At 43.7% G+C, this 27,183-nt stretch overlaps 1 protein-coding gene across 1 annotated transcript in view; it reads left to right on the forward strand.

Moving 5' to 3' along the window:
• lrp1bb (low density lipoprotein receptor-related protein 1Bb) overlaps positions 1-27,183 on the forward strand; it is a 276,779-nt gene that overhangs the window by 152,732 nt on the left and 96,864 nt on the right. Inside the window, exons 23-35 of the mRNA XM_086266712.1 lie at positions 132-377; positions 2,829-3,026; positions 3,852-4,056; positions 7,307-7,471; positions 7,727-7,971; positions 12,045-12,176; positions 12,313-12,540; positions 13,290-13,464; positions 13,745-13,839; positions 19,680-19,829; positions 25,331-25,471; positions 25,553-25,678; positions 25,831-25,962. Coding sequence (XP_086122838.1) covers positions 132-377; positions 2,829-3,026; positions 3,852-4,056; positions 7,307-7,471; positions 7,727-7,971; positions 12,045-12,176; positions 12,313-12,540; positions 13,290-13,464; positions 13,745-13,839; positions 19,680-19,829; positions 25,331-25,471; positions 25,553-25,678; positions 25,831-25,962 — 2,238 coding nt within the window. The remainder of the gene's footprint in view (positions 1-131; positions 378-2,828; positions 3,027-3,851; positions 4,057-7,306; positions 7,472-7,726; positions 7,972-12,044; positions 12,177-12,312; positions 12,541-13,289; positions 13,465-13,744; positions 13,840-19,679; positions 19,830-25,330; positions 25,472-25,552; positions 25,679-25,830; positions 25,963-27,183) is intronic.

Consider the following 27,183-nt stretch of genomic DNA (forward strand, 5'->3'; position numbering starts at 1 on the left):
AGCAGCTCACAGTTTAAAAGACCACGTCTTTTTTCCTATGCGCAAATATTAAACCTTTAGGATTCCTGTCAGACAGACACAGATTCATCTCTGTGTACTTTCTAAGATTTCGGGACCTTTCTTCACCCCAGATTTGTGCCTTGTAGCCAGAGGGGGCTGCAGTCACCAGTGCACTGTGGCACCGGGCAAAGGAGTTGTGTGTTCATGTCCCCCCGGGCTTCACCTGGACTCCAGCAACAAGACGTGTGAGGTGGTGGACTACTGCAGCCGCCACCTGAAGTGCAGCCAAGTGTGTGAGCAGTACAAGACCACAGTGAAGTGTTCCTGTTATCCAGGATGGATGCTCGACTCGGACGGCGACAGCTGTCACAGCACAGGTAACAGACCCGAGCCTTCTAATGTTTGTTTCAGTGATGCTGCAGGCTGCCTCCAGCGTGCAGCACTGCCGGTCTGTGGCTGCAGTAATAATACATTTGTCCTTGGCCGTGATGCACCTGCACCGCGTTTGATTTTGAGTTGTAATCTCAGCTTCTGTGCGAGCGAGTAATTGAAAAATGTGAGTTTTAATTATAGAGAAACGTATAATCGATTGATTCTGCGGACGGTAGCGGCTGAAACACGAGCGCGTAATGGGAAGGTCCTCGTGTTAGCGTCTGTGAGTGGTAAAAAAGTGAGGAGGTAGTCTGAAGAACAGTAATAGACGGTGATTTAGAGTATCTATCTATTCAAATCCAATCAAATGTGAAGAGGCTCGGCTCCATGAGAGCCGTCTGTTTCCATCTCCTGTGATGCTGAGTGAGCCAGCTCTGCTAGCTGACTCACCTCAGGCCCAAACACACACGTTTAACCGGCCTGGCATCGCATAATGTGATTGCTGTGACTCACTAATCCACTTGATTAGACTGCTTTGAAGCCACTGCAACACAATAGTTGCACACATGCTGTTGGACCGTCGCGTTCAGATTTATGGACCTGGCTTTGATTACTCGCTTCTCTCTTTGGCGCCGAGATTGATGGCAGTTGCAGCTCTAATCTTACATTAACGCAGGAAAATACACAATTTTCTCTGGGAGCTGATCTGAATTGTACAGCTTCATCATAAATCACGTTTTGCATGCAAACACAAGCATTGCACCTGAATCCTGAGAAGCGTTGCTGCTGGATGCTTTGTAAAGTCCGGAGCTCACGTCTTTTCTTCCTTTTCATATCGCAGTAATAAATGGGGGGAAAAAGCTGCGAGTACGCGTCGTCTCTGCAGAAGCATTGTAGCTCGTTCGGTCGCAGCACTGAGATGTGACATTGAGGCAAGGACACAGTTTTAATTACATCTGTGTTCCCTAAAGTGTGACTGAGTAAAGCGTGCTGTGAAGAAAAGACTTGCAAAAGTTTTGAAATACTAAGTGCAGTTTGTGTACAAGTGTCCATGTGTCGCTTGGAACAAGCGTTAGCTGTGCGCCTCTCAGGAGACGAGCTGCACTGGAGGCAGAAATAGCGTCCGGAGCCTCGGTGGGCGAGGCCGAGTTTGGGATTGGGAGCGCTGTTTGCCAGCGTTACGACTTGTCGCTAGATTTAGACACTTCTCAGAGACCCTACAGCATTTATTCCTCAAAGGACACGACTTACAAATGTATCTGCTTTTTTCAGAAACGGGAAAATGCCGCGCGTTGGTTCCCAAAGTGTTTGGCAACACGTCGGTTTGGCTGCATCCGATGCATATAAATGCACGCCACATTATGGCTGAGCCAATGAGAAATGTTTAAAAGCGTGTCATCTGCACAGCGCACTGAGCCGATGGAAGCCGAGTAAAGGGAATATATTGAAGCAAATTAAGCTTAATTGTTTTAATTACTATGCAAATTTTAGCAGTTGTCATTAATAGCACGAACAGCGGCTCTGTGCTGTGTGACTTATTGAAATGTCTTCTAGGGAACAAAAGAGCCTTCGATCGCTGATCGTAGCGTCTACGTATCTGCATGTGCTGCAGCATGCAGCCCTGAGAGCCCAGGAGCTCAGGCTGCCATTAAGCCCAACGCTACTATGGCATCATCTAAAGCTAGCTGCTAGCAGTTAGCACAAGGGTTGACATTCACTTTAATGGAAAAGGGAAGCAGATGTGTGATTTTAGGTAAAGCAGGGAAGGACGGTGACTTCACTAAACAAGGCAGCAGCCATGCAGACTCGCGACTCTAATATTTGCTAAACAAGATCATTTAATTCCTCGGTGTGGACGACATGTTTTAATAACAGGAGCTGGCACTGTGTGGGTACTGCGGGACAACAACGACCACCTTATCCATCCATCTGTCTGCTTATGTGCGCGTCAGTGTCTCCACTTTGTTGCAGGACTTCTTTATAAAAATAATAAAGCTGTTCTTGAGATTGAATTTGCTTCCTGCTCAGTGTGCACACACCGACAGGCCTCAGCTGGATGAATAGGAGAGGTGTCAGATTACAGCAGAGAGGAAAAAGGAGCAGAATAGGTCAGCGGCGATGTGCACGTATGTGCACGTATGTGCACGTATGCATCCGGTTTGCAGAGTCATCATTTTGGTTTGACTTTACAAAAAGACAAAAACCTGCAAGTCTTACCAAATATTTATATTTCACGTGATTCATGAGGGTCGTGGTTTATTTTAGTTTTCATGGTAGTATTATTTTTTTTCTTGTCTGTTTTTTAAATATATTTAGTAACAATAGTCAGAAATGAGTCTTTGTTAATACCTTACGGTGAAAATCTTGATGAAGACGGGCGCAGTGTTGAGTCTCATTCTTCTCATGGTGCGTTGATAACTTACACATACTTATTTCGACTGTCTCGCCTTCACCAGATCCCTTTGAGGCTTTCGTTATTTTCTCGATCCGGCACGAGATACGACGAATAGACCTTCACAAACGAGACTACAGCCTGCTGGTGCCAGGACTGAGGAACACCATCGCGTTAGACTTCCACTTCAACCACAGCCTCCTTTACTGGACAGACGTGGTGGAAGATAAGATCTACAGGGGGAAACTCTCAGAGTCTGGAGGTATGCTCTCACACTGTCAGTAAGACCTTCGCTCATTTTTCCTCTCAGGCAGCGACGACGATGTTGTTCTGTTTTATTCTGCTGCTGTCACACAGACTCATTTCTGCTGATATTGGCTCCTTACAGTTTATCTCAGGTTGAGCAAACTTAAAAATACTGCACAAGTCTAAAGCTTTTGTAGTACAAAGTCTCATAAAATGATGAATCAGAATTTCTCATTCGCTCTTTATTTTTGTGGGTGGCAGTGCATTCACTGAGTTCCCCAGCCTTTATTTGCCTCTGTGGAGCAGTGATATCACCTCTGTGGCTGTTCCACCCTCTGTGAAACACCCACAAAAGTCCATCCATCTGAGAATCGCTGATGGATTTTCATATATTTCTAATCCATTTGCCTTTTTTTGTAATAAACAGCTTCCCTCCAGATTATTCAGTTTCTTTGTTTGCTTCATGAATGTTTTCCTGCACTAACCACTGCTTCCTGCTGACTGTCGGTTATGTCAGTGCTGTATGAGCTACTTCCACACATGATGAGTGCAAACTGTTGGCAGCATCAGGTCTAAGCGTTGTCTGAAGTCCTCTGAAGTACTGAGGACATGCAGTTTGGTGCGGGGAACGTGCAGCACTCGAGCAGAGCACGCAGCTGTCAGCGCCCAGGGTTAGGGTCTGTTCTCACAGGCACTCAATCACACATCGCGCTGACTTAACGAGCTAGCAGGGCTCTGTTAAATCCAGACATTTGCCTTCTGGCACGCTTAGAGAAGTTCAGGGCTGAATGAATGTGAAAGAACGTGAAGTCATGCGGTCTTGCTGCCAATGCTGTTTCAGGGGTAACGGGAATCGAGGTGGTCGTGCAGCACGGCCTGGCCACTCCGGAGGGTCTGGCTGTGGACTGGATCACTGGGAAGCTGTACTGGATCGACAGCAATCTGGACCAGATCGAGGTGGCCAAGCTTAACGGAGACATGCGCACTACGCTCATAGCCGGAGGGATGGAGCATCCGCGGGCCATCGCTCTCGACCCGGGACAGGGGTACGTTGGGCACCAGCTCCCTCATTTACAGACTCGGTAGCTGTTTTTCCATCAGGCACCAAAATTATGAGAAAAGAAAAACACGCACATCCTCCGTCTGCTCTTCACGTCTGCATCGGCCTTGATGTATGAACATGTCTGTCATGTTGGGTTCATTAAAGCAGCAGTTATAAAATCCAGTCAGTAGTGCTTTGCTCTTTATTCCAGTAATAAGAGCTGCTGTACCTCCTGCTTTATATGCTTTACTTCTCTCTTGATCTTCGAGAATGTTTTTCTCTGAAACACTTTAACCACCGTTTTTAAAAACAAAAGCTTTGTCCTTATTTGAATCATTCGCCTCTGGGCCCAGTTTTCAAATCGTGCTGTTGTTTATCCTGCTGAGATGCACAGAGAGGGTCTTTGCAGAATGATCTGTGGCTTTGAAGTGAATGACTTTTCTGTGCCCTGCAGTCAGCAAGCATGTCTGCAACAGCAGCGTAACAGGTCCAGCTCATTATTAGCCACTGATACGACACATCTGGAGACTTCGTATGTTGTTGGTGCCTGAAGAGAAAGAGAACAGTGGGAGCTCGTCATGTTTAGCTTGAAATGCACGAGGCATTGCTTAAAGGCTGCAGGCTTATAGGTACCTCACGTGTGTTTTTGTTGTAATAATGCTTTTTGGATTAGAGTGATTTAAATCTCCTTTATAAGAAACATATTCCAGCACGTGGGAACAGGAAGAGTCAAACTTCAGGACATCTGGATATATGTGCATATATTTATCTCAGCTAGTGAAACAATGATGCTATTACGTGCATAATAGTTTTCTTTTTAATATCTTACATCTTCTCAGAAGTCCTCTTCAGTTAGTGTGAAGTAGGTGGAGGTTATGTTTCTATACGTGGAGATTGTCCACATGCTGTCTTTGTTACACAAAGTAAATGAATAAAAGACGGATAAACTGGTAAATGTCTGAAAGTAATTACAATCATGCTTTTGATCATTTTAACACACATGTAGGTGAGGATTGCTGCTTACGTTTGTCTGCTTTAAGTCAGGTGAATGTTTTCTGTCAGGACGTCGATGCATAACAAAGGCTTGGATCTGAATATCGGAGTTTCTCATCCTCACCTTTCTCGTCATTTAGCCAAACGACTCAGTCTTTGTCTCCTCTGACCAGAAAACCTTTGTCCAGACAGCAGCGTGGTGTGGATTTCAGAGCGGGCACCTCCTCAGTCCATGGCGATGTAAAACTGGTTCCAGTGTGGTCGGTCACACTGGTGTTGCAGCTGTTTCCAGTTCATGGCAGCTTGAGCGTTGGTTTGTTCCTGAACATCCCAGGATGACAGTTTAGGTCTTCTTTCAGAAACTGATGACACATCTTTATATCTACATGCTTTTGTTTGAATTGATGAAACCTGTCCCAGCATGTGGGAACATGTCATCGTCCTGAGACCTTTACTGAGGAAGTATTGGTGAGTCCAGTGAGCGCTGTCTTTATTCTGCCACAGAGACATCGTCAGTTGTAGTCGGTTATTTCAGTAATTAAACCAAGTGAGTGTACGTATGTGAGCCTGTCTGTATACTTTTGACCTGTGTAGTTTAGAGACGATCCAAAAAGGACCGGGCGTCCACATGTGGGGACGTCACATTTTGGGTTGTCTAGACCACAAGACTAAATTTTGCTCTTTCCAATGAGCCATGTTGTTCAAAGGGGCAAAGTTGTTGTTTCTCACTTAGTTTTTGTACTAAATGCTGCTGTGTTCAGACTCCAAATAAAGAGTTTTGCACATCGTTAGTCAGATGTGACTTTATGGTGTTCTATCGAACTCTACAAAGCCAAATAGCAAAGAGAAATTAAAGATGCATGCTACGAAAGTGCTCGGGTCTCAGGAGGTTAAAGTCATTCAAAGCTGTACAATCATCCCACCCGGAAACCAGCCAAAGGAGTCATTAGGAGGCTGAATCACCAGGACGTTTATGACATGGCGTTCAAGGCCAGCGTAAGAAAACCTCTTTGTTCTGTTCTGGTCTGGAGCAAAATGTCCCGTCAGAAATATGACCGGCTGCTCCTGTTTGATCCAGTGCAGTGTGGTTCGCTCCTGTTGACACAGGCAGTGTACTGTGAGCTCAAATTTAGCAGTAAAAGACGCAACATGCCAATTTTCTGTCCTCACAAGGACGCCTAAACATGTACACACCCACAATCTGAATTTACCCTCAGTGCTTTGCATCAGTGCTTAATAATAATAAATATAATAGAGCTCTACCCATTAAGACGACACTGCTTGACATTAAAAAAATACCCGAGACATGTTAAAAATAAACGAGTTACTTTTTTCCAAGAGCAAAAGTAAGAAATCGGTTATGTGCGTAACCACCGCGATCCTGGAAGTCGAGTTAATTTTACACTGTCTGTCTACAGCATCCATCATCAGCAAAGCATGAATCGGTTTGCCTCTGCTGCTGGTGTGCTGCTCGGATTTCACTGAGAACTAACCATGAGTTGTATATTTTGGCCGGTGCATTTAAGATTAGAGCAAAGCCAGACTTTCCAAAAATCAATTTAACACTCTTAAGAAATGAGTAATCTGCTCATGCACTCCCCCTATAGCGGGAGGATGACTACAGTACATTTCATGGTTGTGCAGAGTAGGATTAATGGCTGCTTTTGGTGCCTAAAGGCGCATTTCCATTACAGGGCAATAATTCTAATCTAATTACTCAAATCCACTCAAAGTAGTGGGTCATTGATCAGGGACGCCTTATCAAGTGAATAAGGCTATCGATCTGCTCGAGGATATTTCTTCCTAACACAGTGTCGTTGTCGTCGGTGTGTGATTTAAGCTCGAGGACCCGGTTTCCCGTCCGTTCTGGATGACCTTGTGGACCGGCGTTAGCGTTGATGTTTGCTGCGTTGGAGTAGGACTCGGGGTAGTGTCCTGGCCGCATCAATAATGGTGTTCATTTTCAGGCCTCATTGAGCTGTGAAAAGTCATAATAAAACAGATGGCCTCCCATTTCCAGGCCTGTCACAGATGTTGAGGGTTGCGCCGGATCGCTGGTGCTGCTCTTGGACAATCATCATTGCCACTGTCTGTGTTAACACACGCAGTTACAGCATCATTTTATTGCGAGCAATTACCCCATTTTCAGCTTCTGGCTTTGACAAACAGCAGTAAATGATGGCTTGTAAAGCCTAACAGGCAGTTTTGTGGATGTATGTTTTTTTCTTGGTCTGTTGTATAAACATTTTTCCTTTTCCAAGGATCCTCTTCTGGACCGACTGGGATGCTACTTTCCCCCGAATCGAGGCTGCATCAATGAGCGGAGGAGGCAGACACATTGTGTTTAAGGACATGGAGATTGGAGCCTGGCCTAACGGACTAACACTGGACCATTTGGAAAAGAGAATTGTTTGGACCGATGCACGGTTAGTCTTCATCTTCTTTGTAGGACTTCTGAGGCATGTGTGGCATTAAATTCTCCCAGCAGGCATGAAATAATGGAGAAAATGTAATATCTGGTACAATGGCCACCTCTTGGTTTAAGTGGGTCTTGAACAATTTAGTAGGTCCATCAGTGGACTGGAGGGTTTCACTGTGATCTCCCTGTGTCCACTCGTCCCCTTCGATGCGTTTGAAGAGTCGTTTAAAGCACTGATACGCTGTCGGCCTCTCTTGAACAGCTCCGACGCCATTTTCTCTGCCCTCTACGATGGTACGGGCGTCATCGAGATCCTCAGGGGCCACGAATACCTGTCCCACCCCTTCGCCGTGTCTCTCTTCGGGGGCAGTGTTTACTGGACGGACTGGAGGACGAACACTTTAGCGAGAGCCAATAAGTGGACCGGGCAAAATGTGACGGTCATCCAGAAGACGAGTGCTCAGCCTTTTGACTTGCAGATCTTCCACCCCAGCAGGCAACCGCAAGGTGAGCTCGTTATTTCTGGCTTTGCTGTTAGAAACGGGAAAAGCTTCGATGGCTGGATGTGTACAACGTGTTTAAGGAGTTTGAAATAATGAATCAGAGCATTCAGTTATAACACCAATAAAAAATTGAATTTGGGTTTAATCCTGTCGTACTAGAGGAACTACTGTGGATTCAGTCTCATGTAGCAAAAGGAAGAAAAATGAAGCATATTGCAATTAATTTCAGCTTCTGCCTTTGCCTTAATTTGGCCTGTCAGTCAATGAGCATGTGTCTGAATGAAAAGGTAGTCATGCAGAGAATTAGCTAGCTTGAGTTAATGGTACCTTTTAATGTTTTTTTTTCATCATCCATATTATTGTAATTGGCTTATATTCCCTTTTTTTCTTGTACAAAATGTGAATAATGGAAGCTGCTGAGTGAGGAGCACATCTGCCAGTGAATAACTGTGGCATGTCCAATAAGCAAATCAATTAAAGTGTGAATGGGGTGTTGTGATTGCAGAAAATATTCAAAATACTTCTGAAACTTCATTAATATTCACTCCAGATCTGTATTCGCATCGCCGTGGAACAGGTAATCGATTCAGCGAGACGCTAAGAAGCCAAGTTCCTGACCACAAAAGAAGCAGAGTTGATGAGCTATCTGACAGGAGGCCTACACGTGTTTTATTTGATATGCAGATCGGGCTGTGAGATACAGTGCCAGGCTTGAAATTAATAGCACTGACTGCATTTTCAATCAACTGTTTTTTTTCTTTGACATTGAATTTTGATTTATTTGTAAAACAGATGCATCAGAATTAAACCTGGATTTTGACAGTTTGGTCACATGTGCCAACAACCTGATCGATGTCTCCATCAAGTATCAGCCCTGTCCTCCTTCCTCATGTGTGATGCAGATGTTTTATCTGTCATCACCAAGACCTGTCGGTAAATCTGCATGCACGCGCTGAACGAGCCGAGGCTTTATGGACCTGAGACACCAGGACCGAGCAGAAGGTTACTTTAGCTTATCGCCTCTTTAAGACTGTATATTAGAGAGTAAGAACACAACAGGGTGATGACAGTGAGTTCTACTGATGCCGTTGAACTGTTGGAGAAGCTCGACTTGGGAATCATCTGAGCCTGCAGAGGCGCTACCGTGACTCTAACACTATCACTGCAACTTTCAACATGTCAGTATGCATTTTATCCAGGCCTGTCGGCGTTAATCGCGTTAAAATGACGTTACCGCCAAAACTGCAGTAACGCGGCTAGTCCCTTTGCGTGGGGCTGGGCGGAGCCAACACGTTAGCGGGGGCAGCTTGTTAACGCTGACAGCCCTAATTTTTGTTACCGCAAAATGTGGTTGTCAAGGAGACGGCGTGATTAACATGTCCAAATTAGTAAATAAACGTTGCATATACTTAACAAACTGAACTGTGTGTGTTAGAGAGTAGACCACGTGTTTACTGCAGGTATTACAGTCGCGGGTCCTCTGTGACATCATGAGCTGTTACAGTCACATCCACAGCCTGTGACATTCATGCATCTGAGTTAGTCAGACCGTACCCAGCGTTATGCTTCTCTGCATGCAGCGTACGGCTGTGTGCAGATCTGCTTTACAGGGTTTGGAGTGTTTAAGAAAAGCGATGGTTTTCCAAAACTTTGCAGTCGGTGTTATTTTCTCGATTTCTCACCTTGGTCACGCTAAGTGTGTCTTGTGCTTGTTGGGTTTCTGTTTTAATGTTGCTAACGTCATCTCAGTTCATACACTCAACAACACTACCTGATAGACTGAACAACACCCATCCATCCATCCATCCATCCATCAATACAATATTGATACAATATTGACATTGTATCAACATTGTATCAACATTGTATCAACATTGTATCAACATTGTATCAATATTGTATCAACATTGTATCAACATTGTATCAACATTGTATCAATAGTGATACAATATTGATACAATATCAATATTGATACTGTATCAATATTGATACTACAGAACTACAATATTGTATCAATAGTGATACAATATTGTCGTTCTGTGCTGTATCATTTCTCTCCCTCACGCCTGCTATCAGGCAGCCTCTTCACTGAATTCAGCAGGTTAGTTAAAAATGGCATCAAGTTGTCTTTAACAACAGACATGTCCTAATACAGGGACCTCAGTGTCAGTGGACGTTCTGTCCTCGCAGTCACGGTAGATGAGTGTGAGCCAGGTCTTTCACCCAAAGAAGAGAGACAGCGCGTCGAATCCTTTCTGGAAAAAGCTCAAGTGGGGATGAGCTCACTATTAGTCATTTTAGCCAGAACCTGTGTCTCAGGATGTGATGCTTCACTGACCCCTGAACATCTGGATCGGAAAAGAAATGAAGGTGGGAGAAATGAGCACAACACCCAGCTTCCCTCTGAAGCTTCCAGCAGGGGCCGAAGGGGGGCCCAGGAGAGCATCGGGGCAATTCTAATGAATGACAGCAACAGGAAGCTTATTTTCATTTGGCCGTTATAAAGAGGCAGTAACATAAAAATCTATACTTTCAACAGTTTAACCAACACATGCTGATGTGTTCCTGTAACATCATGGTGCACTTACATTAAGCTCAGTGATTAGACTGCATAGACATTAATGTCTCCACTGAGTTTCTGTTTTCAGCAGTTGGGTCAGTTTTTCACTATAATCTATTTAGTGGCGTGAAACGTACAGCTGATGATAGCTCTACCTTAATTTTCTTCTGTTCCTTTAGTGACTGATGGACACAAACATATAAGTTCTGCATTCAGAGGCTTTAACAGAAAATGAATGTGTTTGTTTTCTTCTTGTTTTTGAGAGGTAACAGTTTCCGCTGCTTCTGAAAGTTTCAAATAAAGCAACACTTTGGCTGCGATGTTGCTGCCCGTCGCTCCTCCACACGGCGATTCAGCCAAGTGCAGCACCGTTAGCGTGTTTCCTTGTTAGCATACTGAGTCGGCCGGGTGTTGTTTCCAGAATGCAAAGACAGAGATGCTTCTTTTCAGTCTAAATGAGCCGCATTTGTAATGCAACGAGGTTCTCCAGTGTGCTGCTGAAGGAGCTTGGGAAATAAGCTTTGAATGAGCTTGTTTGACACGAATCATCCAGAGTGGATAGAGAAATGCTTTTTTGAAATATGACTGCAGCATGATGAGAAATTATTGAACTGTGGGTGATTTTCTTTAGTCTGACTGAGGTGATTTAGTGTGAAGAGAGTACAGTAAGAAATGGTGCAAACTCAGTCCTTTGTATTGCGCCTACAAGGGCACCGCTCAGTTTAGTGGGCGATTGTGGCTCAAGAGTTGGGAGTTCGCCTTGTAATCGGAAGGTTGCCGGTTCGAGCCCCGGCTTGGACAGTCTCGGTCGTTGTGTCCTTGGGCAAGACACTTCACCCGTTGCCTACTGGTGGTGGTCAGAGGGCCCGGTGGCGCCAGTGTCCGGCAGCCTCGCCTCTGTCAGTGCGCCCCAGGGTGGCTGTGGCTACAATGTAGCTTACCATCACCAGTGTGTGAATGTGTGGATGACTGGATGTGTAAAGCGCTTTGGGGTCCTTAGGGACTAGTAAAGCGCTATATAAATACAGGCCATTTACCATTTTAGTTTGTGGTAGCAGAAGCACAAGTGATACTGTCACCTTTGATGCGAGAGGCAGAATATGAAAGACGATTTTATTTGTATAATTTCATGTATTTGTAAACCTCCAAACTCATCAAGATACGTCAGGATCAGCTGCAAAGCCAACGTTTTCTCCGTGTTTAAGAACAGACGTCCTAACATATTTGACTTTTTCAGCGTTTCTCTCGTGAGTGTGACCTTTGTTCAGAACTTGTGTCGGAGCTTTCATTTATTCTCTTCAGAAGTGCCCCACTTTCATGCTTTCTCATTTATTTTCTGCTTTAATGCCACACGAGTGCAAAATGATGCTTTCATTTCCTTACGTGCAGTCAGACGGACCTGTAAATGTCACCGAGGCTTTTTAGTCGAGTTCGCATCCAGTTATTATCCCGTCTGATCTCTTAACTCCTCATTTTACTTTGTGTTGTGTTTTCCTCCCTTCCCTCGCTCCCGTCAGTTCCTAACCCGTGTGAAAAGAACGATGGACGTGGTCCCTGTTCACATCTGTGTCTCATCAATTACAACCGCACAGCCTCCTGTACCTGTCCACACCTCATGAAGCTTTCCACCAACAAACAGTCCTGCTTTGGTGAGTGGGAACACCTTTTATATTTCCTCTTTCTTTAGATTACACCAACGTCCATATCGGTCATTATTATAACTCCTGTCTGTGAAAACAGAAGGTGCACTATGCCAAGTGATCGGTTGCTTAATTATCTCACCAGCGCTGAAAAGGTTCCTCCTGTATGTGCGGCGGTCCGAAATCCGTGGCGTGGACATCGACGACCCTTACATGAACGTCATGACGGCTCTGACGGTGCCAGATATCGATGACGTCACCGTGGTGGACTACGATTCCCAGGAGGAGAGGATCTACTGGGCCGACATCAAAACTCAAACGATCAAACGAGCGTTCATCAACGGCACCCAGCTCGAGACTGTCATCTCCTTAGGTGAGTCGATTCCAGACGTTAGTAAATGAAAAGATACCCTGAAGGTTTTTGTTTTGTTTACACGGCTCAATACATTTATCAGACAAGCTGTCCTAAAAACAAGGAAACACAAATATTTGAGAAATCTGTCAAAAACATGTTTATAAGGACAACGACGAGCTGACTTCAGTTTTCAGAGTCAAGATTCCCTTTAAATATTTTTCTGTTCAGGAATGCAAGTAAATAACTGAAATTTGGTTTCTTAATCAAAAATAATAAGTTTGAATAATGTTTATAAAACAGTAGAGCTCAAAATTCCTGGATATCGACAAAAATCTTCAGCTAAAGAGCTCATCAGTGGAGCGACTGTTACAGAAAACACGTATATACCAGTACACATGGGTGGGTATTACTATTCTCTTATTACATTATTATGCACATGTTTGTATATTCTTATGATCAATATATTAAATATGACATAAGGATAATTGTATGGAGATTGCAGGTGTACCAGCACAGTTGGGTGTGGATTCGTACACCATGTTCTTTTCTGAGCTAACGTGCACGTCTTTAGACTTTAGAGGTGTTCGTTATATTAAAGTTTGGTAACTGAGATTAATTATTATCACAGTGATTATGTGTTGCTGTTTCCATCTGTTCTGCATTATATAAGCATGTGTGTATGTTGTTATGTTGCTTCTTATGTATCTTGTTTTCATGTATTTCATTGAAGCACGAGCCTGACAGCTTTTTCACGCCCTTCCTGACAGATATAGTCAACTGCCGCGGTCTGGCTTTAGACTGGCTTTCCAAGAACTTATACTGGCTGAGCTCTGAAAATGACGAGTCCCAAATCAATGTGGCTCGCTTTGATGGGTCCCTAAAGACGTCCATCATCCACGGCATTGATAAGCCAAGGTGCCTTGTAGTGCACCCTGCCAAGGGGTAAGTAGATTAGAGCAGCCTGTGCACTTTATGAGTACTTCACCTTCAGTGTGTGAGGAAGCCTCACCTGGAAAAACGAGGGATCACAGCCTGTTGTATAGAAACTGTTCTACATGCTTCGGGTGTTTTCACAAGGCTGTCAGAGCAAATGTTTTGGCTCACATTCAAGTTACAGTTTAGAAAACAACAGTCATTGATTGCGCTGTATAACTTTGATGTTATACTTTGATATTTTGCCTTTTTGAATTACTGCATATTCGTTTCACATCTTCTCATGCAGGAAAATGTACTGGACAGACGGCAACACCATTAACATGGCCAGCATGGATGGGAGCAACAGCAAGGTGCTCCACCAGAATCAGAGGGACCCTGTAGGTCAGTCAGAGAGCTTTGGATGGCATGCTGTCAAGCTGTACCTGATCTTTGATTCAATTCAATTCACCTTTATTTGTATAGCTCCAAATGACAACAGCGGTTCGCTCAAGATGCTGCATGTTGTAAAGATCCTGCAATAATACAAGAAAACAGGGAAACAATCAAACGACCCCGTGTGAGACAGCGGGGAGGAAAAACTCCCTTTTAACAGGAAGAAACCTCTGACAGAACCAGGCTCAGGGAGGGGCGGGGCCATCTGCTGTGATTGGTTGAAGTGAGGGGATGAAGACGTGCTGTGGAAGAGAGCCAGAGATTAATAATGAAATGCAGAGTGTGCATAAACACATAGTGAGTGAAGCAGAAACAGTCTGTGGTCTAAAGATATTTAACCAGATTATTAACTGAAGTGATTTATAGCAGATGTGCTTAGTCTAATATATTTAATCGTGGCTCAAATGTCTGAAAAATGTCTGATATCCTACTTCAAACATTATAGATCCACCAAGAAAATAACATCTGAGTGTGTCTGCAGTTTAATTCAAATAGACGTCCTGGAGTTTACGTCATTCCAGATGTGTTCAAAGTGATTTGTACTATGTCAAAGGCACAATGATCTCACTATAATACATCTGCACTCACTTATCCTGTGTTTGCATGTGCTGACTTTTACTGACAGATTTAGATGTAATAGTTGTACCTGTTGGCATTTACACAAACTCGTCGAGTTATCTGATTGGGCAAAATCATCAAATATTACCAAAAGCAGTTTTGGGTGAAGGTCTTAAAGTGTAAAGTAAAATAGGCGGCACGGTGGTTAGCACTGTTGCCGCACAGCAAGAAGGTCCTGAGTTCGATTTCTGTGTGGAGTTTGCATGTTCTCCCCGTGTTTGCGTGGGTTCCCTCCGGGTACTCCGGCCTCCTCCCACCATCTAAAGACATGCAGTTTGTGGGGACAGGTGAATTGGATAGTCCAAATTGCCCACAGGTGTGAATGTGCGAGTGAATGTGAGTGCGAATGGTTGTCTGTCCCTGTGTGTTGGCCCTGTGACCCCGCCTCTCGCCCTGTGACATCTGGGATAGGCTCCAGCGACCCTGAAAAGGACAAGCGGAAGGTCTTAAAGTGTCTGATAAAAATCAGCTCATGTTTATTCAACCGAAGCAAACATGTATACATCAACACATTCAACATGTAAATCAATCGGTTTTATGCTGTTGAGGGTAGTTCAGTGATATCTGCTGAGACGGCAGTTATTTGGCAGGTCTCTGTTCTGGTTCATTGGTCGGGCACCACTGTCACCTTTGAACATCTGTACAGCAGTTCACCTTTCTGGCTCCAGTCATCATGTTGTTGCCGCTGTCGGATTCCTTCTCGAGTGTAGATATGGAGATACTGTTGTTTATGTCGTTTTTAGTGATGTGTGAGGGAGAGGCAAAGAATATTTGTCCTGGACAAATAGAGTTGTGTTGTACAGTGCAGCGGGTTTTCCTGCAGATAAAACTCAGATGTGAAGAGAATAAGCTTATTGCCATTAATTCAAATATGATTTCATTACATTCATTAGATTCCCTTTAAATGACTGTGAGATGTGAAACATGCCCGACATCCAAGAAACCTTCAAATATCCTGTAACCAAAGACATTTAGGGCGGAGGCGTGGCACCAAACTCGAGAGTGTGGGAAATAATCTTGTGAAAAGACTGTTGTTGCTTAAAAACATGATTTTTTAAATAAGAATTAGTGAGATTTTTGCTGAATAAAAGAGAAGCAGGGTGAAGTATACCACTGTTACTGTAAATGTAGGCAGTGTTTCAAAAAGATCTTCTCTAAATGTAACAAATTTACACGATGTAGCAATAATGATAATAATACAGTAAAAAGGAACAATTCAGATACTTGAAAGTAAAACTTAGAAAACTAAAAAGATTAAATTTTATTCAAAGACTAATAATTATATTACCAACACTTTTTAAGAGTTGAAGATGTTTTTTTCAGTAATTAGCAGGATTTCTAGAACTCTTCAGCCTGATGTTGTGGAGCCGCTGGCTCATGCACAGCTGCTGTCCTCGGCTATAACTGCTTCCTTTTCTTTAGTTGATCAGTAGAAAAATGTACCTGTCGGTTTTTCAGAAGGAACATGACATCATCCAAAGGTGCACACGTGGACTTTTGGCAGCGCCGACCTTGTCGCTCTGCTGTGATGTATTTTTACACAACACAGGTTTTCAGAAATGACACCAGTATCATTAACTGGATGGTTAGTTAGTGCTTCCTGCGTAATGTTCATGAGATTCATATTTCTGTTATTACTCGCTGTGACTGCGTTGTGTTTGTCTGCCTGCATGCGTGTGCAACATCACGGCACAAACATCCACCGTGCTGTGAGCTGCCACAAACACAGTTTAGCATTATTTGGAGGGAACATGTGTTCTGTATCTTTATATCTGCCTGCATGTTTTGTTAATCAGGATGGTGAGCTTGTTGTAGCTGAATGAACTAGTTTTGAAGAAGTGCTGAGGAAACATGGGGGCGGGGTCCGGGATTCACTGTCACTGTGAATGTATTTCTAGGTCCACATGTGAAGTATGTTTAGCTGATGTATGAATTAGAGATGGACCGATCCGATATTACGTAGCGGTATCGGTCCGATATTGACCTAAATTACTGGATCGGATATCGGAGAGAAATAAAAAAATGTAATCCGATCCATTAAATATAAAAAAAGCACCTCACAAAACTTGCGACACGGCGTAACTCGGCTCATAACCTCAGCATGTCGGAGCAGTGTGGTCACGTGATAGAGTGGCTGTGTGTTTTTGAAGCCTGCTACCAAACCAGCATTTCATCTCTGAGGAAGTGATCCCAGAGAGAAGTAAAGCAAGTGTGTAAGTTCATCTCTGAATGTCTGTAAAGCATTCCAGTGTTAAGCTTAACAACCAATACCTGGAGCGACTGTCTCTTCTTGCTGCTACTTCAATCTGAAACTGCTTAACGATCAGCTGATCGGCTTTTCTGTCGCGAGTCCGTCTTTGTTTTTGGCCCACTTTGCACCAGAAAGAGGAAACCAGCGGCTGAACAACAGCAGCACGTTTAACCTTGATCAGCTGTTGTTAGAATGTATTTAATATTACTTTCTACTCGAGGATCTTTTTCTACAGCTGACGGCTGTAACTGTGCAGGGGCGGATCTAGCAAAGTTTAGCCAGGGGGGCCGATAGGGCATGAACAGGGAAAAGGGGGCACAAAGACATACTTTTCTTTCTTATTCTCATTTAAAATGTCGAGCTTTTAATAAATAATTATCTGAATCTGACACCCAAAGTCCATTACTGCATATAGTAACTGTTAAGTCTAATATACCCTAGTAAGCTATAGTACTTTTTCCTTTGGGAAGGTAGCATCTGTGCAGTCTGCAGTTCTGTTGAAGGAAGATGTTGAATCTATTTAATTATTTTTAAAAAAATAATTTATTTCTGTGCATTTTTTTTCCACACTGCGTCAAATTAAATGGTGAATGGCCTGTATTTGTATAGCGCTTTACTCAGTCCCTAAGGACCCCAAAGCGCTTTACACTACATCCACCCATTCACACACACATTCACACACTGGTGATGGCAGCTACATTGTAGCCACAGCCGCCCTGGGGCGCACTGACAGAGGCGAGGCTGCCGGACACTGGCGCCACCGGGCCCTCTGACCACCACCAGTAGGCAAACATGGGGTTAGTATCTTGCCCAAGGATATTTAGCATGCAGCTAGGAGGCAGCCTGGGATCGAACCACCGACCTTCTGATTAGTGGCTGACCTGCTCTGCCACCTGTAGCTCAGGTGGCAGAGCAGTTGATTACAAAGTTGATTACGTCGATTAAGCATCATGAGGTGGGGGGTGTGGTTCCCTATTTTTATTTTTTTTTTGCTGGGAGTTTGCAGCCCTATTAGTCAGGTTGCTAAATATTTCTGCTAAGTACTCTTTAAAACACCAGAGTAGGGAGGATGGTGCAGGTTTAAGTTTATTAGATTGATCAGTTTTGCTGAACTATGAAATATTTTGGGTGGAGTGTGTTTTTTACATACAGGTATAACACAATAGCTTTAGTGTTGTTGTTTATTTAAACTTGAGTATGAACTTATACAAAATGCAGCAAGATATTAAAAAAACAGTTTTATTGATTAAAAAACATATCGGTATCGGCACATATCCAAAGTTATGATATCGGTATCGGACATAAAAAAGTGGTATCGTGCCATCTCTAGTATGAATATGTAATGTTTCCTGTGCTGGCGTCAGGTGATGCTGACTCATCCCTGACAATAAGCTTTAGCTCGATTTAGCAAAAACAATCGTCTGTTCTTCATCTCGACTCGCTTTTGTTACACAGCTCAAGGTCAAACACCCAATTTGTCACACACAGCAGCGTCGTCTTCACAGGGTTTTTCATGCTCCTGGGCCTGTCAGCAATACAGATAGGATGCTGCACAATATTTCACTGGCTTCATTTATGATTATGGGGCAGACCTGGGGACAAGAGTAAATTAATGATGCATTGTGACTGTGAATCTGCCAGACATAAATCCAACACATGGTGGGAGACATTGAGTTGTCCAGAGGTACACAACTGAAATTGCTTTTAGCTCCCACCATTAACAGTGATATTCCCGCCATTACATCAGGCAGGAAATGGATTCAAAAGCAGTCTGCTTCCTGTTTGTTCATTTTTCAAGCCAGCTGGAGTCCTGTTAAACAAATCCCCCACAAACAAGCAGCAGTAAACACGTGAGCATTTCTATTAGCACGCACTCAAACAGCAGGAAAAGCATTTACGCAGCATCACAGAGGTACGTTTCAAAACTGCATCACCTTAACCTCCGTGTAGTGCACTTGTTCTCAGAAATACCCAGTGAGAGGACTCGATACACGGTATTATTTTTGATATCGTGGGGGAAATAACCAAATAAGAAACTGTTAAATTAATTAATAACGATATTAATGATACAAACGGACAGAACTTATAATATTTGATGTGTAGCTCCAAGATTAACATTATCATTTTGCTATTAGGTAGCTGCTACCTGATAATCTAGCAGGTACCTGATAGCAGTGACGTGGCTAACGTTAACGTGGATCCCAGTACAAAAAGTAACTGTCTGGATTTAAACTGCTAAAAATAACCTATAATATGTGAAACACGTCTTAAGTGTCGGTCATGAATGATATCAAGTCATCTTGAGCCACAAAAACATTCCTGTCACAAGGTCGAAGCTGCAGTCGGTGATTTTTATCTTTTATTTATCCAGTTAAAAAATCTGGTTGACATTAAAATTGTCTTTTTTAAGCTTTCTGGCCAACAGGGCAGCAGAACGCACGACAAACATAACAAAAGTCCTGCAAACATATTCCAAGTGTCCAGACTGGTTATAATGTAGCTACAGTAACACAAGTTTTTACATTTTATACACATCGCATTTGTAAATCCTGTTCAACAAGGTCTGTTTATCAATATAAGTAAAGACATTACACATGGAAACAATCCGTTTTTGGCGCAACACCGGCCAAGTTAATATTTATAAGTGTTTAATACTCAGTGTGTTTGAAACACAGACTTTACTGACCTCACAAACGTTTTCATAAAGTCGGTTCTGAGTTCAGCTGCTCGTGAGAGGAGCTGTGTGAAGATGGATTAATGTCCAAGTGTCCTTTTTTTACTGTAATACCTCAAATGACAACATAATTTTAATCTACACCCATCATTATTTTACATATTCAAATGTTACATTTTGTATTTTTGTCCCTAATGATGCTTTCTTTGCTGACTCGATATCCTCTCCTGACTCGCTGTGTCTCAGGCCTCTCGATAGACTACGCTGCCAACAAGCTGTACTGGATAAGCTCGACCAACGGGACCATCAACAGGTGCAATCTGGATGGCAGTGGGCTGGAGGTGCTCGAGACTGTAAAGAGGGAGTTAGCCAAAGGCACAGCTCTGGCCGTGATGGGTGAGTGGAGCTTGTCACAAGTGCATCAGATTGGTGCCGAGGATTACTCAGAGTGAAAGGATTACACGTTTAACCAGTTAAGTGGCTTTAAAATGAAGCTGTTTAGAGAGTGCATGCAAACAGCTGTGCCTCACTCTATGTGAAGAATTAGGAGCATTAGATAATTAAAACACAACAGAGCAATGATTGATGATTGATTTTCTCACCCTTTCCATAATGAGAAGGGTGGAGGATGTTCATTACGGAGTGATTCTTGGTATCAGCGCTCAATCCAGCGTGTCACACCATCTATCAGCGAGTAGGTTCGTTCTGAACGCCTGAAATCTGCGTCAGCATGTTGTAGATGAAAACCTGCCTGCAGAAAACATCTGTACGAATATACCGGATGCTTCTATGATGCTGGCAGCTACGAGGGGACGAGTTGGAAGTAGAACCAGTTTGCACGTACAGCGTGAGTGGGTTCCTGTCCAGTTCATTAGCTGATACAGATAAAGAACATTATTAGTTTCCACAACCCAGAAAATGTTGCTAACGTTATGCCCCTAATACCTATATAAACAAGCAAACACCTTGACGTAAGTGAATGCTTTTATAGGCGATGCCATGTGCGCGCCACACTCTCGACCAATCGGGAGCTACTGACACGTGTAATCTTGGATAACCTTGAGTTTTATCCAAAGAGACTGAAATGGTTTTTGTGAAACAATTTGTGTAAATGGGATTAGACCCACCCATCCATCCTTTTCAGGGTCGGGGGGCGGAGCCTATCCCAGGTGTTATAGGGCGAGAGGCAGGGTACACCCTGGGCAGCTCGCCAGTCTGTCGCAGGGCCAACACACAGAGACAGACAACCATTCGCACTCACATGTAAACCTGTGGGCATGTTAGAATCAGCAGTTAACCTGACCTGTCTAACTGCGTGTTTTTGGACTGTGGGAGGAAGTTGGAGGACCCGGGGAGAACCCACGCAAACACGGGGAGAACATGTAAAATCAGAAAGACGGCCTGATGGTGGAGTTGAACTGAATTGAAATTCTGACTGCGAGGCAACAGTGCTAACCACCGTGGGATACTTACGGGCATAGCGCACTGAGCACGCCCCATCTCGTCTGATCGTGGAAGCAGGGCTGAGCTCGGGATTAGACCCATGGTTATATATCTATTTAAACAGTCGTGATGCCACGAACTGTACAGCAATCTACTGTGGTGGAGTGATAAATAACACCGCTAAAGATCTCGGTGGCTGTGATGTGCAGCAAAGCTAATGGACATGACTCAGTGATCTTTGGATCTGTATCAAAAAGGATTTTTTATCAAACTGACTGGAAAAGAAAACAAGCGCCAGCAGAGACAACAAGTTTTAAAAATAATAGCTGCACGATGATCGTCGCGGTCATTGTTGCGTTGTTGCACGTTGTCGCAGTGTCTGTGCTGGACACACATATTACACACGCAGCATCTTTAATGCTAAAGCGTCCACTGCAGTGTCCACGGTTCAGACTTCAGTCCCATTTCATTCGTTTCACGTTTGTTTCATTGATGTGTTTATTTCACCTTTTATTCTTTGAAGCTGCAGAGCAGAATTTGAATTTTAAATTGTTTCACTTCCACACTGCTGCACCTTGACAATTGGGAAACCTCCCTGTGAGCTATGTGAATGCATTACACTTGCCAAGATTGGTAATGAGAAGAGAGCAAACAAAGGCTTATTGAAGAGAGACTTTTTTGGTTTTGTGTGTGTGGGTCTGAAGCAAACTGTGATTTGAAGGGAAAAAAAGAAAAAACAAACAAATAAACTAAAATATGAAATGGAAGAGTGTTGTCAGAGTGATTCAGCGTGTTCTTGAAGCATGTTATTAACCATGACAGGCCTTCGTTTTCTGTGCGGGGGTATCTGTCAGCATGTGCAGAGAGCATTAATTACTGTTGCAGGATAACACAGCAGTGGCAGGATGGAGTCCCACTGTTTTGTACACTATTAGCTTTCTGCAAGTGTAAGCCACAATTTTTAGGTTCATTTTTATAGTGAATACTTTGGCTGTGCAGGAACGGACACTGGAGACTTCATCATTGCATTTCACAAATGGGATGTAGAATGTGAGGTGACACAGACTAATAGCTGCGCTCCAGTGCAGCAGCAGCTACAGCAAAACAGTGAAATGATGTCTGCAAGTCTCCATCAATCACAATTATCCACATTTTGTTATCTTGAAGAAGCTGATTGGTCGACCGAACCGTACTTTGCTGCTTTACCATTACGTTTGGTAAAACAGAGGAATTGTACTGGTTAAACACCAGTTAAACACCAGTAATAGAGATTTATGATTGGACGATGTTTCACTTTTTTAACATCATTTGATACATGATCTATCAAACACGTCCTTTACTGTTTACCTGATTTTGGGATTTCAATCAAGCAATCAATATGTCAATCATGTGGGGGGGGGGTCACATGAACTTTTTAGCAACTACAGGATTTGTTATATTTCATGACCCATTTTCAGAGGCTTAAACTGCCCCAGCATGTTTGACAGGTAGTGTGGTCTGCCTCTGATCACGAGCTGTGTCTAACCTTATGCATCAGTCTTGGCTTCATCTTGTTTCAGGACTGCGCAGGCCTCTCGAGATGCTTTAGGAAAACTCTAATCTGACCTTCTTGTTCTTATCGGCGCCGTGTTGCTGGGCTGGGCTGTCACAATGTGACAGATTTGGCCTTTTTACATTTAAAATTACTGCAAAAAGCTCTGAGATACAAATGTAAAAACATGAATGAGCTGCGTCCGCTTCAGTTGTTCCGACGTACCAACAGAGCAGGAAACTCAAAGTGCTCGTGTCACGTGTCCAGTTTACTTTCAGGCTCTGATTAAAAATGAAAAAGTTAAAGCAAAATTTCTGCCTGTGTTGTTGTTGTTGTGCAGAGACAAACCTACAAAATAGTGTGTTTGTGCAACACATTATGGACGCGCCGGGTTTTGTAGGGTTTATGTTACCGTGTTTCGTGATGCCAACATTCAGTCCTCCTTTGCTGTAGATCATTGAGCATGCATCTGTAAAAGTTACAGGGTCAGCTGAAAATGAGGCTGGTGGAAGAGAGCAGGACAGCAGCCAGACAGGTCATTTTCCACTCCTGAGCTTCTTTTGTTGTTGGCGAGTGCACAGCCTGTCAACAATGGCCATTACAGAAAATGTCCCTTTGCAGCTTTAGTTTTGTCGGCATGGTGTGATTTGCAGTTAAGTGCATTTGGTGACCATTTGCTGTGTTTACCACAGAGTTCTGCTTTCCTTTGTCTTTGTAGTTCAGTAAAGAACAAAGAAGAAATATACTAATACATATGCCAGCATGACAGTAATATGGATTTGCAACTAAAAGCATGCATTGTCTGCGCTGGTGGGGATAAAGTACCTGTGAATTAAAGGCTTTTGTGTCCTTTGTGGTTAGTGGAGCAATCAGCATTAATGAGCATAAATCTGAGAAGCATTTCTTCTCGTCTCTGGTCGTTTACAAGCTTGATTGATCAGTTAGTCATATTTGAGTGGTTGAGGTTACTCCGAAGAACCATCGTGCGTGAGCGATGAAAGCTTGTTTACAAATGATGAATCTGTATCTCCGTCACAGTGGGAGGTAGATGCAGACGTACAACTAGGCAGACGAGCATGAAACGGGTTTAGCAGATTTGCACTGGTAATCGGGAACGCACTTCTGAGGGAGGAATCGTACGTTTCTCCATGATGGGGTGCTGGCTTTTCATTTTGCCTTCATGTCTTAGTGATTGCTCACGCTGGCTGTGAAAAGGTATAATGAAGGCACCGTTAGTGACACAAGTTTGACCCACTCGGTCCTAAGGCTCTGTAATAATTGGATTGGCTTGAGGGAGAAGAGAGGGCTTATTTCGGAAGGTGTGAGTGATCCATCAGCCGTGAATTGCCGGGGATCAAACTAGCAGTTGAGGTGGAAATTGAATATGATGTGCCACAAGCGAGCAATCGCACCTAGCCAGTGATCCCAACGGCATTAAATTAACACGGGGTGCAAAGCTAATCTCGGCTAGCGTGCCCTCCGGGGTGTAATGTTTTGTAAACTGCACGAAGACTGTCATTCCCACTCATGGGAATTTACCTGATTTGTGGAAGCGAGTTTTACATTTCTTTTAAGGATGGCATTCAGCCTAAAGCTATTAATGGAAGTGGGAATTGTTTCTGTGTGTGTGTGTGTGTGTGTGTGTGTGTGTGTGTGTGTGTGTGTGTGGGTGGGTGGGTGGGTGGGGGTGTGTGTGTGTGTGTGTGTGTGTGTGTGTGTGTGTGTGTGTGGGTGGGTGTGTGTGGGTGTGTGTGTGTGTGTGTGGGTGGGGGTGTGTGGTTGAATGCAGTGATACAAAACGTGCAAGAGAACTAAAGAACGCCGTGCCTTCCAGGAAGTGATGCTGGAAAATGTACAGGGCACATTTTCTAGATGGTACTTAACATATTGTCTTGGATGAGAATGCATCTGTCATTTAAGTTAGGTTGCTAATCTAATTTAAGAGGGTGTTAAATTGCACCAGGTTGTGTCCAGGAGCAGCGCTGCTCTGAATGGTTGCATTAGCACAAAGCAGGAAAAAGAAATCTGCTGGTAATTGACATTGCTCTAAAGAAGGAGGCATTTAATGAGCGCTCGCTGCTGCTGCTGCTGCTGCTGCTGCTGCTGCTCAGCTCAGTAATTCCTCTGTTGGGGGTTTGTATGAAAATGCAAAGGTGATTCCTCCGGCCTCCGCTGCTCTAAGCTTTTACAACATACAGTCTGTTATAGCCACGTTTGTGTGACCTAATTATGGGGTATGTTGTAGATACTCTGTTCATTTTTGTGGTTTTATCCTTTCTAGAATGAGGTCATCTTCACCTCCTCTGATGTTTATCCTGGAAGGAGAGGACTCACTTAACTCCTTTTTACTTGTCACCTCAGTGGGATTGTAAAATGAGAAGTTCCTGTCACGCTGTCGAGTAAATGGCAAAGCGCCTGGCGAGGACTGTGCGTCACTGATATCTGCTGAGGACAGAGGTGCTGGGCTTGGTGTGCAGCAGTCAGCAGCCCCGTTGGTCAAACAGCACATGCTGTATTTCTATCTGTTTATAGGAATGCGATGCCCGTTTCAGTCGGTAATGGAAACGTTTGTCTTTCAAGTTCAAGGAAAAGCTTCAGTGGAGCTAAAAACCTTCCTGCAGTTCAAGGCTGAAACTCATCAACAGCGATGGGGCCGAGCGAGACAGGAAACCCACTTTTTAATCTGAAATCAGCTCAGAGAAGGCCTCAATTATTAACAGGCCTTAATGAATAAGTGTGCCAGCTTTAGGAGATTAGAGTGCAGGCTGAAGCTCAGCATTTGCACTTTGAAGGATGGCATTCGCCTGGACTCTGCTTGTGTTTTCAAGAACTCATTTGTACCATGTTGTGAAAAAGAAAGGAAAACGCTCTTTGGCCTTGCTCTAAAAATGGAGTTAATTCAGATTTTCTTTGCTGGCTGCAGGTGGAAAACTCTGGTGGGCAGATGAGGAATCAGGACGGCTGGGAACGGTCACCAAGAGAGACGGGCGCAACCTTGTTGTTTTGAGAAATAAGACGGGTGGGGTGGTTCACATGAAGGTGTACGACAGGGACAGCCAGAAAGGTAAGCAGCCTCTCTCACGTGATTCACAGAGATGGACATGCCTGCTGATGGTGCGTTTGCTGGTTTTGTTTTAATAATCAGGAAGAAATCAGTGCCAAGTAAACAACGGAGGATGCTCGCAGCTGTGCTTCCCGACTTCAGAGAACACCCGCAGCTGCTCCTGCACCGTTGGCTACAACTTGCGTAGCGATCGCACATCTTGCGAGGGTACGATTCCCAGTTTCTTTGAGCCTTTCGTTACCCTCAGCGTGAGATTGTGGATAAATGAATAATCTCTACGTGCGTCAAAGGGCATTCGTGAGTTCTTGAGCTTTAATGCTTTTATCTGCGCTCTAATAGATCCCTCTGTGACTCTTTAGGTGTTGACTCATTTCTAATGTATTCCATCCATGAGGGAATCCGGGGAATTGCTCTTGACCCGAATGACAACAGCGAAGCCCTCATGCCCATCACAGGAACGCTTTTTGCTGTGGGAGTCGACTTTCACGCAGGTACGTGCAATCACATAAGAAGATAGTGGAGACCCGCTAAAGCGCGACGTTAGACGCTGAGAGCTTAAAGAATCTGACATTTTATTAAACCTACACACTTTATATTGCTCCTTGTTTTAAAGTCGTCCTTATCTGGAACTGCTGCAGCTGATCAGATCAGTACCAGTGTTACAATATTAAATACCCCTGATAAGTGAAGTGGATAGCATTATGCATGCCATTATAAGGCAGTGCTGGGGAGGCTCGAGTCCTGGCATTGATGTGGATACTTGGACTTGTACTTCCTGACATACATGCAGACCCTGTGGTGCCTGGCACGCAAACCCAAATGTGTGCCCCAACAGGTCAGCATGAGAGGGACCTGCTCAGCAGTATGTTTGATACTCGAAGCAGCCGCAACCTGTGAAGGATTCTGGGAGTGTGAGATCTGTAACGGCAGAATGATGAAAAGATTCAGAATCAATAATAATAATAATAATTACTTATGTAAATATAAAGGTTTGTCTTTAAGTACTCAGTCAGAGGAATGCATTACTCCATCCCTGAACTGAGTCAAGTCTTAAAGCCCCAAAGCCTTAAGGACACAAAACCCCTGAAGACGTGCTGCTCCAGTGCTTTATAATGTCAAGTGGCGAGTGGCGTGCATTAGTCATAGCACCTGTACACAAATACTACACAGCTGCTGCCACACTCTCATATTCGCTTTATTTCCTCTTTCTTGAGTTATTAAAGAGAAGATAAAGATCTTTGTTGCTCTGGGCTTTGTGTATCTTTTAAATAATGGTCGAGCTTAACTTGTCCAGATGAATGAGCGCCTCATGAATAACATCCACCATTTTCCATGTAAACACTCCTAATCCAAAGAAATTCCCAAGATGCACCAAAACATGAAGGTAGCATCACGTTGCAAAGCACAAACCAGCAGCTTGTGCTGATATTTGTTTCCTCTCACATGATTTATTATTCTAATAAAAGCTAGAAACATACCAGAGACCGGAAACGTCTGTTCTCTGCGATACGTGTAGGGTGCTGTCGAAGCATGATAACAGGTCTGTGGGGAAACTGTATAAAGGAGATGACATGCACAACAAACCACAAGTACAAAAAAACACATACTGTATCCTGAAAATGTTGTTTGGCTAATTCCACATGCAGTCTGTGATTTCGCTCTCCTGTCACTGGCAGGGAAACAATTACCGAGTGAGTACTGTTTTATAGAAT

The sequence above is a fragment of the Aulonocara sp. 'chitande type north' Nkhata Bay genome, linkage group LG16, assembly GCF_057382095.1.
Source record: "Aulonocara sp. 'chitande type north' Nkhata Bay isolate Kocher_YH1m ecotype deep benthic linkage group LG16, A_spYH_male_GT1.1, whole genome shotgun sequence".
In the NCBI taxonomy this organism is placed as follows: domain Eukaryota; kingdom Metazoa; phylum Chordata; class Actinopteri; order Cichliformes; family Cichlidae; genus Aulonocara; species Aulonocara sp. 'chitande type north' Nkhata Bay.